This window comes from Sciurus carolinensis, chromosome 11, assembly GCF_902686445.1.
Source record: "Sciurus carolinensis chromosome 11, mSciCar1.2, whole genome shotgun sequence".
NCBI lineage: Eukaryota > Metazoa > Chordata > Mammalia > Rodentia > Sciuridae > Sciurus > Sciurus carolinensis.
This window is the reverse complement of record NC_062223.1, coordinates 16,443,525-16,457,297: the sequence shown is the minus strand read 5'-3', so window position 1 is coordinate 16,457,297 and position 13,773 is coordinate 16,443,525. Positions and strand designations below refer to the sequence as shown.

General features: G+C 37.7%; 1 protein-coding gene and 1 pseudogene across 1 annotated transcript; both read right to left on the bottom strand.

Moving 5' to 3' along the window:
- Nucleotides 1–3,121: 3,121 nt before the first annotated feature.
- LOC124958935 (olfactory receptor 5B3-like) lies at nucleotides 3,122–4,036 on the bottom strand. The gene has a single exon (XM_047517535.1). The coding sequence runs from the start codon at nucleotides 4,034–4,036 to the stop codon at nucleotides 3,122–3,124; it is 915 nt and encodes a 304-aa protein (XP_047373491.1).
- An 8,594-nt stretch (nucleotides 4,037–12,630) lies between these two features.
- On the bottom strand, nucleotides 12,631–13,553 carry LOC124959045 (olfactory receptor 5B2-like; annotated as a pseudogene).
- Nucleotides 13,554–13,773: the final 220 nt, after the last annotated feature.

Sequence of the window (13,773 nt, the reverse complement as noted above, 5' to 3'; positions counted from 1 at the left end):
AACAGATGATACCTGAATTCCTGAAAAGTCACACATTACCAAAAATGACTTCAGAGAAAGAGAAAATATGACTCTATTTATCAAATGTATAAACATTAAATTAATAGTGTCAGAGCAGATGGCTTCTCTTGTGAATTCTCCCACACAAACATGTTCACAGAGCTGGAATCAATGGTCCATGAGAGGTGTGGTCGCTCCATAGATTCGAGAGGACCCTCCATCTCTTGCCCCTTCTTCTCTTGCCACCCTCCTGTGGTGGTAACTGAAATTCCATGGCCTGTGTAATTTTATTTCAATGTTGCTTACACAGTCAAACCGCCAACTCCTCTTTGTCTATGGTTAAATCTTTCTAACTCCCTTTCAAAGCATACATTGCCTTTCCGGCACACAACGATAACTCCAGTGTTTCCTCATTCTTAAAATGATTGATCTGATCCACTTTTCATAGTCTTCTTATGGGCCTCAAAGACAGACATTGTAAGATTTCAGAAATCAACCTGTAAATCTTTGATCCTTTATTGACCCTGCCAGAGTGGTACATGTAAATCATACTATGGACTATCTTTCAAATTTTTCCACAAGTGCAAAATAATTGCAAAATTAAATAATTGTTGGAACACTAATTTAAAGAGGAGAAATACGATAAATGCAGAAGTGAATATTAGCGCTATACTACACTGTTCCACAAGCATACATGACCATCTCAGCACACTCGGTCCTCATGATGTTTAAGACGTCTATTATGTTAGTGACAACAAATTACATATGAAGGGTTGGATTTTGCATAATACCAAGCTCTCTGAGGATCAAAATTAAAAAGTTGAATATAATATGTTACACTAACATATTGGGTGTACCTTAGTTTTACTGGTGAGAAATACCATCAGGTGTACATTCCACACACATTTAGAATCATTTCAGTTAAATGTACAATTTTCATTCCTAAAGTAATGTTTAAAATATAACCAGGAATGAAGCATTTAAAATGTCGCATTACTTGCCATTTAATGAGATATCACTTTCAAGGCAACATTGCAAGAGTTTTGAAATGATCTACTCCACAATGAGATTTGCAGAAAATCACTTTGTCTAAAGGTGTAACATGTGAGAACTGACAGAAAATGTGGGGAAAAAAGTCTCAGAAAAGCAGAAAACTAATTGTCCCTGTGAATGCACTGCTTATTTATCTTTTGGAAGGTTTATCCAATGCAAAACTCACCATCACCATCCATGATTCAAAGGTCAACATGTTGATTCAATTAAGCAAAGAACTTTATTCTTATATTCATTTAATAAACATCTGTTCAGACTCTATTATACATAGACATTTATTCAATTAGCAATGATCACGCTTGAACAAAACAGACAAAGTCACTGTTCTCATTGAGTTTATATTCTCATCGGGGAAGATAGTAAGGAACAAGCTAGCAAATACACAGAAGGTAAAGGTTCATGGGATTGGTGAAGAATGGCGTAAGATAAGGGGAGAGTTTCTGTGGTGCCATAAAAGTGAATATTTTATAAAGGAGCCACAGGAGAGGGCTTGTGACAGGGTCCTCTTTCAGAAAAGGTCTGAATGATTGGGGGTTATTCCTCACAGGGAACAGAGAGTGCAAAGCCCTGAGGCAGAAGCATGATTGAAGCTGTGAAAAAGTAGCAAAGAAATAAGTGAGTGCGGAACGGGGTACGAGACTGCGGAAGTGCCAGTAGAGAGTAGAGCTCAAATATGTAAAGATCGAATGGGCAGCAATAGCGATTGCTAAGCTTTGGCAGAAAGAAAAATGACAGCAATAATAGTAATATTGTTTTCTCAGGTTGCATTTTAAGTAGTCTGAAAACTGGTAGTAATACATGGATATATTAAAGTTGCTTTTATTTTTTTGTCAACACTTTTGGTAATCTAGTTACTTTATGCCTTTGAAAATCAAAACATGAGCATGATAATTGTATAAAGTGTCTGAAACAGAAATGCTTATTCATACAAGGTACCAGCTTTATTTAGCTCTCATTAAGTGTTCAAAGAAGCACGTGCTTCTTTTAATAGCAAATTTTTTCCCCTCAGATGAATAGATACTCTTAGAGGAGTTTAGAAAGAAAAGAGTATATAAGATATAAATTTACAATCAGCATGCAAATTAAATGTTACACTCTGACTATTAAGTCATAATCTTTCATTCAGTGAAACAGAATCACTAGTATATGTATGGACAAATGAGAATGAGATTTATTATAAATATAGGCTCATGTGATTATAGAAGTCAAGAAGATCCATGATGTGCTGTTTGCCATTCCACGATGGCAGGCTGAGAAGGAGCGTGGGGTGGGGTGAGATGTGTCTAGTGTATTATCAGAGACCAAGAATCTGAGGTCCAGAGTGAGAGACAAGGATGGCTGAATGCAAGGAGAGAGGTAAAAAAGGAGAGGGAGGGAGAGAGAGAATCTGTCCTTTCCACACCTTTCTCTTCTATTCAGTTGAACTCTGGAGGTGGTGGATAAGGATCACACACTGTGATGAGCACACAGCTTCTTCACTAGGTCTACTGATTCAGGCAGTAGTCTCCTGTGGAAATCTCCTCCCAGACACACACACACACACACACACACAGAGAAAATGGTTTACTAGCTATCTAGATGTCCCTAATCTGATCATACTAACACATGAAAGTAGCCACCACTGTAGTCACATTACATATATGCTGGAAAATTTGCCACATGCGTGTATGTGTGTCCTCACAGACGCCCACATGCATACTTCCTGGTTTTGAACTTCTCCTGCACAGTTGTACACACATTCATAGGGACATGGGTAAAAAAGTTACCTGGATATAATTGAATAATCCATAGTCCTCCTAAAGATTTTCATAAAAAATGACAACAAATCAGGCACATTGTGTTTCCAGACATAATATTTCCCTTTTTCCTGAAAACAGAGTTATGCAGAAGTAAATGTATCACTTCAGGAACCCAAATTTAGTGTGGGTTTAAATATGTCACTCATTACCTGGGTTAAGCCTAAGAGGTAAGAATATAGGGTTGGTTTTTGGTTTTGGTGTTGGTTTTTTGTTTTTTGGTTTTTTTTTTTTAATCCCATTTAAAATCAAATTCCTAAAGATTATTCTGCCTAACAAATGAACTTGGTGAATGCACTCTTGACCTCCTTGTTTCTTAGACTGTAGACCACAGGGTTGAGCATGGGGATGACCATAGTATAGAACACAGAAACAATTTTATCAGTGTCCATGGAGTGACTAGAGCTGGGCTGTAAGTACATGAAGATTAGAGTCCCATAGAAAATGGAGACAGCCGTGAAGTGGGAGGCACAGGTGGACAGAGCCTTCCTGTGTCCTGAACCTGAGCGCATCTTTAAGATTGTGCTAAAAATAAGTATATAGGACATTAAGATAATAAGAAGCGCAAAAAACACATTGAAGGCACACACAGGAAGAAGAACCAGCTCATTAACATGTCTATCAGAGCAAGAAAGAGCCATGACTGCTGGAATATCACAGAAGAAGTGATGGACAACATTGGACTTGCAGAAGGAGAGACTGAAGGTGTCCCCAATGTAGAAGGAGGAACTCAAGAAACCACAGAAATAGGAGCCTATGACCAGATATGCACACACCCTGGTTGTCATGGTGGTGGTGTAGTGCAGGGGCTTACACACTGCTGCATAGCGATCATAGGCCATTGAGGCCAGGAGGTAATTTTCCACAGTAGCAAAGCTTGTAAAAAAGAACATCTGAGCGGCACAAGAATTGTAAGAAATTATCTCATTGCCTACAAGGAGCCCAGCCATGACTGTGGGAGTGACAGCTGAAGAGTAGCAAACGTCCACCAGAGACAGGTTGCCAAGGAAGAAGTACATGGGAGTGTGGAGACGGGAGTCCAAGACAATCAACAGGATCATCCCCAGGTTCCCAGTCAAAGTGATGGTGTAGATGAGCAAGAACGTCAGAAAGAGGAGAAGCTGCAGACCTGGGTCACTGGTCAGTCCCAGCAGGATGAACTCCGTCACTTCTGTCCTGTTCTCCATCAATGTTGTCTGAGAATCTCTAGATTCTTTGGAACAGAATGATTTTTAAAAATGAATTGAAATTGAAATTATAAATACTATATGTAACCTTTCTTGTTCCAATAATTTAAACTTCACGATACTCCAGAAAACATGTGGGCTTAAAAATGAATTTTTTAATTACTTACATAGAAGGTTAAATGGTATGATTCTGAGTAATTTTAACTCAGTATTGGATTTTAATTCAATATTTTACTCAATATTGGATTTTATATGATATTTATATGATATTTCATGTATTTAACTGAGATGTAGACTATTTGATATCCTGAGCAAAATTATTTTTCTGGTAAAGTTTTGTGTCCATTCATTTCTTCTGACACACTAAAAACTGACACTTCTATGTTGCTTGTCTGCCAAGAAATGCTGTGAACATGTTAGATAGGTGTCTACTATTCTCTCAACAATATTAGGAGCTTGATTGATTGCTGAATTCTAGTGCTTGAGAATTTATTAATATTTACACAGGTATTATTAGCGATTGCTGCTCTAAACTCATGCCAACCATTAACTCATACCTAGTGGTTACTCAGTCTAATGGTTTATAACGAATTCATAGCCAGTTGAATTTACGATTATCACTTGTCTGCTTGGTTTGAACTCAGTATTTGGGGTTTCACAGTGAACTCAGTGATTAGGTAGTAATTTCATTTGTTTACTATGTTTGTCTCTCTTTAGGGAAAAAAATAACCACGCAAACAAACATAAGGTTGAAATAATCCATTTATCTTCAAGAGTCCTAAGTGAATTAACAAGTGCAGGCTGACCTGGTTTTTAACTTTTCCCAACAATCTCAAGCTTGCTGTCACCAAGACATATGCACGGTGACACTGGTGTGGTCGAAAGCAACTTTGGATAATTTGAGACAAGTTTAATTCTTGGCTCATCATGGCACATCTCTGTATGCCTATTAGGCTTTGTGGAATGATTGGTGTGGTGGGAGTGTATTCCAACTGCAGAGGCAGTTGAGAGCAGGCACGTCACCAAACGTCGCAGATACAGAGCTTAAGTGCATGGAAAGCATGCGTATCAATCTGACCGTTGACTTCCTAGCAGTCATCGGTCCTAACCTAACTCCCCTCCCTGAACATCATATTTCTACCTGCTGAATGAATACATTACTGATGGCTACTGTCAGGTATCTTTGTGAGAACAGAATACGATGATTCACAACAAGGGAAGAACTACAGTATTATTATTAGGGTGGGTGGAATGTCTCTAAGTTGGTTCCTCAAGGCGGACACTGACCTGCAGACATTTAGATTCACATGAGGTTTTAGAGTGTTGAAGCGTCTCTCCCCAAATTTGTCTTTTCTCCCTCTCTAGGGTCACTGAAATTTTCTGTGCTCTCTGTGTGTCTCAGACAGTCCTTACTCGAAGCACATGATTACTGCACTTAAATTCCACTTGAGTCATTCCTTTTAAAAATTTCTTCCTTGAAATCCATATTTTAGTGTGAAAGAATTCATTTTTTAAAACATTCTTTCTCTCATTCATGTCATGCCATAACCAAATCACAGAGATAAGCTTTGGAACTTCCCAGTTTATGGACTGTCTTTAGCACAAAGATCTATTTTGTTGGCAAACTTCTCATTGTAAAATATTTTGAGTTGTCCTTGCGTACTAACAATATTTTACATTTCTTCTTGGAACTGAAACTTTTGGAAGGATATGCATCCAATACTAACCACTGTTCCCTGCCATCTTTCTCCTAAGCCTCTGTCAACTTCATGTTTCAAGTCAGCTCCTGAACACATTTGGTGCAACCTTTACCACCTAGGTCCACCTTTAACAAATACCATGTTCTACAACCAGTGAAAAGGACTTTGCATATATGTGGGGGGATATGAACGTAGCATTATTATTGTTACATCATCCTTAGTGAATTCAGGGTTTGAAAAGTTATACAGTACTCTAAAATTGCACAGTTTGGTAGGAGAAAGACTCCAGATTCAATAATAAAATGGCTTTTAACCTAACTGAAAGTAACCACTTTTATCCACATCGCTGTCCACATGTGTAGAGGTGCTAGCAATAGCAAGCATGAGATTTTGAGAAAAAGGTTGCAATGCAATTCACAGCCTAGTGATTCATTCAGAACCCTTTTATAGCTTAAATCAGATCAATTCATTCTTCTGTTATTTATCTTGTTTGTTTAACTCCAGTGAGAAGTACAGACATAGTGAACAAAATTGAAATTATTATTTAATCAATCACAGCATCCCGGCTCTTCATTTTTGTTCAGATTTTTGGACATATAAGTAGAAATTGTCATCAGAGTCTCCAGATTACTTTCTATGAAAAATTTCTCATTTATACCCCAAACTCATCTCACTATGTTTAGAAACATGTTGAAATTATCAATTCCTCTTTTCAAAAATAACTTATGGTAGGTGTAGGTGCCCTCCTTCTCACTGAAATGTTTATGGAATAAAAAAGCTTACCAGTTTCCTTGAAGACAAAGAACACTCAATCCAGAACAGGGATTCTGAAATCATAATCAGTCGTGGACTGTGCACAAGATTATTAGAGGAGCTCTGTTTCAGTAGTGGTCCCAACGTTCCCTTTCTTTAGGGCTTGGAAAATGGAGAAAAAGAACCTTGACATGGCTCACACTCTGAGCTATGGTGACTTACCTCTGTGGTCTTGGAAGAACCATTTACCTCCTCCTTAAATAAACATAGTAAGATTACTTCTTTCATGTAATTCTCAGAATTGAGTCTATAAATAACAAATAAAAGGAGGACTATGAAACATCATATCTAGAGTTCTCATTTAAAAGTCTGTGTGATTTCTCTTTGAGTGTTTGCCTCATCATGGTTGAATCTTCACAGCAAATTCTCAGATTGGAAGGTCCCTATATGCTACCAATGGTTGTCATGCAGATGAATAAGGAAGACCAAGGAAGACCTTGAGTGTGTTCCTTCTAAAACAGGTCATTTTGAGTCATATTGGGATTTGAAATGCTAGCACATGGAGATCTGGAGAGAATCATGCAGACTTGAGACCTCGGGAGATTGTTCTCAGGAGACTATCTACAGCTCCTGATCTGACTGTCCTAGGGAAGAAGAAATTAAACTATTTGTGGAGATCAAACTGGTTAGCTTGAAGACCACTTTATACATAGAGCCTTTGGTTATTTTTCACATAAACATAAAAGTATAATTAAATCAAGTAAATTAATTATTAAAAAGGAAATAAGGAAAGGTTATAAAAGGAACCTCAAAAATAAATTTAAAAGCAAGTATAATTGAATTTTTTCATAACCTCAGTACTTTCACTACACAGTTTTCAAAATGCATAAAATATTAATTATATCACTATGTTTATGGGCACAAAATATATAAAGATGCAATTTGTGACAAAAATTTCATAAGGCAGCAAGGTGCAGCTGTAGAGAAGGTATTTGAATACTGCTAGAGATTCTTTGGCATAACCCAGACACGGACTCCAACACTCTCTAAGGTTTTGAACTTGTATGCCCCGCTGCATATTTGTACTTATCTACCCCTATAATCCCTTAATCCTATTTCCTATAATGTGTGTGTGAATGCATAATTTTTTCAATTTGTTTGATTGTATGGATTTGTATTATTCCTTCTATTATTCTGATTGGAGAGTACCAAATTTTTGGTACTAAAATTTGTTCTAAAGAAACAGGATTTTAAGGATGAGTTTTCTGGTTTGGTTCTGGAGTCTCTGGAATGGACTCCTAAAGTGATCACTTTCAAAACACAAGTCTATTTTGGGTGGTAAAGAGAGCATGGTAATCCGCATTATGTTCTCACCATAGAGATACACAAAATGTCACGCTTGACAATTCTAATAAAATACTGAAAGCAAAGATCTGAGTAACTATGTGCTATCATTCAAATGTGTATGTCCACTCAAAATTCATTATGGTGGAACCAAAGATCCAGTGTGCTCACATTAAGTCATAGTGCCTTTCGGAGGAGACTAAGTCTGTTTGGAAGTGAATAAGCTTTGTTCCCAAGGTTGGATTAGTATGCTTATAGAAAGACTTGACAAAGACTTCTAGGACTCTTCCTTTCTGAATCACTATATGAGGACACAGCATTTTCCTGTTCCATCACTTGAGATGGTAACAGAATTACTTTGCTCCCTCTCACCATGGGAAATGATAGCAAAGAGGTGACTTATGAGGAACAGGACATCACCAGACTCCAAATTTCCTGCCATCCTCACCTAGGATCTCCCATCCATGAGAGTTATAGAATAATAGATTTTCATTTCTTATAAATGATCACATTTAAGTAATGTTGCTATAGCAACACAAATGGTCTAAGACACCAGGTTTGTGATACTTTTGAACTAAAGAGAATACTGAAATTGCTAGTTATTCCTAATGTTGATAGAGAAAGTGGAAGAAAATCACACGAGCTCAGGATTTTGAATTACCATTCTTAACACTAAATAAAATACCTGGATGCTTCTAAACCTGTCCTAAAAGAGGCTCATGTCCTGCATCCACTGTGCTGAGACTACTGGGACAAATTCAATCCTGTGAGTAGCTAATTGAAATAAAAGCAAAATTCCTTGCCTAGCAGTTTGTCTACCATAAAAGTTGAAATATTATTTGTGAGAGTATATTATCTTGAAAACTGGCAGGGAGATATTCAGAATGACCCTGATGAAGCTGGAGATATCGACCCCCTAAATTCTGATGAGTCCACTTTGTAAGTAGAATTAACTTTTCTAACCCTAACAGAAACAACTCTATACTCCATCTGAGGGAACTAATCCTGCATTGCTCACAGAAATTTTAATAGGCTGCTCTGATGCAGTAGACCTGCCAGACAAGAATGAGTCTCCTTAGGACCCATCCCCATTTCTCTTTACTTCTAGTTCTCAAGTCCTAGAAATCTACTAAACATATAATATTATACATATATTATATATAAGGAGGTGTGTTCACCCGCAAATAAACTACCACAGTTTTCTAGTTCATACACTAAGAAATCTTGTGCACACACATGGGAAGATAAATAAATGATGTGGACTTTGTAAAAGAAGAGAAAGCTAAATCAGGCCAAAATAACTAATAAAGGCCCACAAATAATAGATCCTGCATTAAATTTTGTGTTTCAAGAAATTAGAAGTGTCTCATACAAGCTGTTTATTTGACTGATGCATTAACAAAATGTATTGAACCCTATGTGAACTAAAAATTCCTGGCACACTTTGACTTAGTGTACATGAAGGAATTAAAAGCCTACTGGAAACTGGACTTAGAGTGGACTTATTATTTTAAACCTACTTAACCACCATGGATGGTGAGAACAACATTCTTTTTACCACAACTGAGAGAAATAATTTTTTGAGGGGAGCCCAAGAGTCTTTGGAGAACTCTATGATTACACTTCTCTGCAGGACAAATCAAAAACTAGGAAACGATGTTACCGAATTGGGAGACTTTAAAATAACGGGAGTGATTGAATCCTGGTGTGGTTGGGGCCAACTGCCAGCTCTCAACAGGCAAAAGAAAGATGGGCGTGATTTCCATAATGAATAGCAGATTCAAAACGGAAGTAAGAATAACATGACTTAGGCAATCATAGCATTGACTAGATCACCACAGAGTTTAGGGAAGTGAAATGAAAACTAAGCATATAAATTCTAATTAGATATGTATGGGCAGAAATTTTAGGTGAAGTGAAAAAATCTTCCTGCACTGAAAGACACACAGTCAGAGGCTGTATATCAACTTCTACATCCAGTGAGTTTATATGCAAAGGTCCCAAAGTAGTCAAATATTGCCCTGCTGATCTATCTGCTAGCTGTCTCCCAAAGATCATTGTCTTCAATGATCTTTTACCAAGATAACTGGTAATCTTGTAGAAAGTACAAAATTTTTGAACTCCTCGACAATGTGTATTAACTACCCCTACTGGAAGACCACACACAAAAACCGCAGTGTGGCATACCAGTAAGAGTAAAGCTACCTGGAGGTCAGGTTATCACTGGAATTTAAGGTCAGGTCCCACTCACACTTGGCCCAGTGGAACTGCAATTCCATTCTGTGGTTTTTGCCACAGTTCCAAAGTTCATCTTTGGAATAGTTATACTCTGTAGCCTCATAATCTCTGACTGTGAAGTGATGGCTATTAGGAGGATAAAGATCAAGTAGAAACCATTGGAATGGCCTCTCTTTTGGAAATAGTAAACCAGAAACAATACTAGATTTCTTGAAGGATTACAGAGAGCAGGGTCTCCATCAAGGACGTATAAGATGTGTGAGTGCTAAATCACACACAGAACCAGCAACTTAGCTACTGATCATTAAAGAATAAGAGTGAGTAGACAGATGGACAATGGAGAATAACAGTGAATTAGAGTGAGATTAATCAGATTTGGAAGCCAATTGCAACTACCATTCCTGATGTGCATTCATAGTTACTCAATCTAGGATGCAACTATTTGATTCATCATTTTTTCTTTTACTCCTGCAAATGAAGACCACCAGAAACAATTAGGTTTTACGTGCAAAGAACAGATCTATGCCATCAATGCTCTACATCAGTTGTATTTCATCTCCTCAGGCAGATGTGGTAATTTAAACCTCAGGGATCTTGAGAAGATTTCCTTTCTAAACACCATACTGGCCCATTCCATTAACCTTATTTTGTGTTTGGACCTAGTGAGCAAGAAATATCAAACATGCTAGGATTATTAGGAAGGCATTTCCAAGCCAAAAAGAGGGATTAAATGTAAGAAATTCAGAAACGTTTTATCTCAAAGGCCATGCTAGGGATTCAGTGCTGGGGGATATATAGAGATATCCCTTGTAAGTAAAGCAAGAGCAATGTGTCTGCTTGTCTTCACACCAAGCAAGGGCACCTCACCTGCTGATCCTCTTTGAATTTTGTAAAAAATCTACTCTTTCTTTTTGTATGTAACACATAGTAGGTAGAGATTCACAGGGTCTGTGAAAAATGAAGGGATCAAGAGACAGTTTCTATAATGTAATGAAAGTAAACACTTTATAAAGGAGCACAGGAGAGGGCACATGACAGGGTCCTGTTCAGAAAAGTTCTGAATGGATCGAGTATTCCTCACAGGGAACAGAGAGTGCAAAGCCCTGAGGCAGATGCATGATTGGACTTGTGAAAAAGCAGCAAAGGAATAAATGAATATGGAATGCGGGCCAAGACTAGAGAAGTGCCATCCATCAGAGAATATAACTCCAATTAATAAAGAATGGATCGGCAGCATTAAGTATCTCTCAGCTTCTGCAGAAAAATGACAATAATATTGGTTCCCAGGATACATTTTAAGTAATTTGAAAACTCATAGTAATACATGAATATATTAAAAGTGCTTATATTTTTCCTCTATATTTTTGGTAATCAGGTGATTTTTTCATTTTGAAAATTAGCTTGTGTTGGCTGTACAAAATGTCTCAAACAGAAATGCTAATTGGCTTGAGGTGCCTGATTCATGTTTGTTTAGTTATAAGTTTAAAGAATCCCGTTTTCACTTTATAAGAGATCATGTTTTTTCTCAAATGAGGACTCTTAGTGTAGTTTAGAAAGAAAAAAATATTAGATATGTATTTGCATTTAATATTCTAATTAAATATTAAATTATGATTTTTAAACCCTCGTTTTTTAGTCAAGGTTCTCCTGTGAAACAGGATCATTTGTGTGTGTGTGTGTGTGTGTGTGTGTGTGTATATGTATATGCATATATATATGTATATATGAATAAGAGGAGATTTATTATGAATATAAACTCATGTGATTATAGAAGTTAAGACTCCCCCATGAGGTTCTGTCTGAAAGCTGGAGAACCAGGAACACTGAGGAGAGGGAGACAAGATACATCCACTCTGTGTCTGGGAGACCAGGAACCTGAGAGCCAGTAACTCTGAGGTCCAGAGTGAGAAATATGAGGCCTAAATGCAAGGAGAAAAGGAGAGCAAGAGAGAGAGAATCCGTCCTTTAATGCCATTTTCTTGTATTCAAATGAGCTCTTCATGTATTGAATGATGGTCACTCACACTGAGGATGAAGTCCTTCATTAAGTCTGCTGATTCAGACAGTACTTCCTTTTTGGAAACATGCTCACAAACAACTAGAAAATGTTTTACTGATGATCTGGATATTCCTAATCCAGTCAGATAAATACAAAAATGTAATCGCCCTCCCAGACACACAACAATTAATTCTGGCAAATTCATCACAGACATGTGACACATGCATGTGTATTTCCATTCACTGACTTTTTATGCAGTTATTTTACACACATTCATAGGGACATGGGTGGAAATAATCAGATGGAAAATGACTGAATAATCAATATCTCCAAAAAGGTTCTCACAAGAAATTGTCAAGATATCATGCACATTGTCATGTAGGGATTGTGTTTCTAGATGTGTTTCCTTTTCTCCAGATAGAAGACTTTTGCAGATGTAAAGGTATCATTGCAGTAATTTGAATTTAGTGTGAGTTTTCATATATGACAAATTACATGAAAAAGATCTGAATTGATACAGGTATTATAAATCCCAAAATTTAAAATCGAAATCCTAAAAATTATTTTCCTTCCAAAATGATCTTTGTGAATGCACTCTTGACCTCTTGTTCCTCAGGCTATACACCACAGGGTTCAACATGGGAATCACAATAGTATAGAACACAGAGGCAATTTTGTCTGTGTCCATGGAGTGGCTGGAGCTGGGCTGTAGGTACATGAAGATTAGAGTCCCATAGAAAATGGAGACTGCAGTGAAGTGGGAGGCACAGGTGGACAGAGCCTTCTGATGTCCTGCACCAGAGTGCATCTTTAGGATGCTGATAAAAATGAATGCATAAGATATCCAGATTACTAGGAGAGCAAAAAAGATATTGAAGGTGGCTGCATAAATTAGAACCAGTCCACTAACATGTCTATCAGAGCAAGAGAGAGCCATGACTGCTGGAATATCACAGAAAAAATGATGGACCACGTTGGATAGACAGAAGGAGAGACTGAATATGTTCCCAGTGTAGATGGAGGCATTCAGGAAACCACAGACATAGCAGGTTATGACCAGATATGCACACACGTTTGTTTTCATGGTGGTGGTGTAGTGCAGGGGCTTGCACACTGCTGCATAGCGATCATAGGCCATTGAGGTTAAGAGGTAATTTTCTGCAGTAACAAAACCTGTAATAAAGAACATCTGAGCAGCACAAGAATTGTAAGAGATGACCTCATTTCCAAGAAGGAGTCCTCCCATGACCATGGGAGTGACAGCTGAAGAGTAACCAAAGTCCACCAGAGACAGGTTGCCAAGGAAGAAGTACATGGGAGTGTGGAGACGGGAGTCCAAGACAATCAACAGGATCATCCCCAGGTTCCCAACCAGAGTGATGGTGTAGATGAGCAGGAACATCAGAAAGAGGGGAAGCTGCAGACCTGGGTCACTGGTCTGTCCCAGCAGGATGAACTCTGTCACTTCTGTCCTGTTCTCCATCAGTGTTGTTTGAGAATCACTAGATCATCTATAGTCACGAGAAAGAAAGAAAGAAAGAAAAAAAAAAAAGAACAAAATGACAAAGGAATTCAACTGAATGGGAAAATGTAAGTGCAAGATATTCTTTCACTGTGGCAACAACTTGTACTTTGAGAATCTCCAGAAAAATAATGGACTTGACAACCAAATTTAGTACTTTAAACATGTACAGTGCTATATA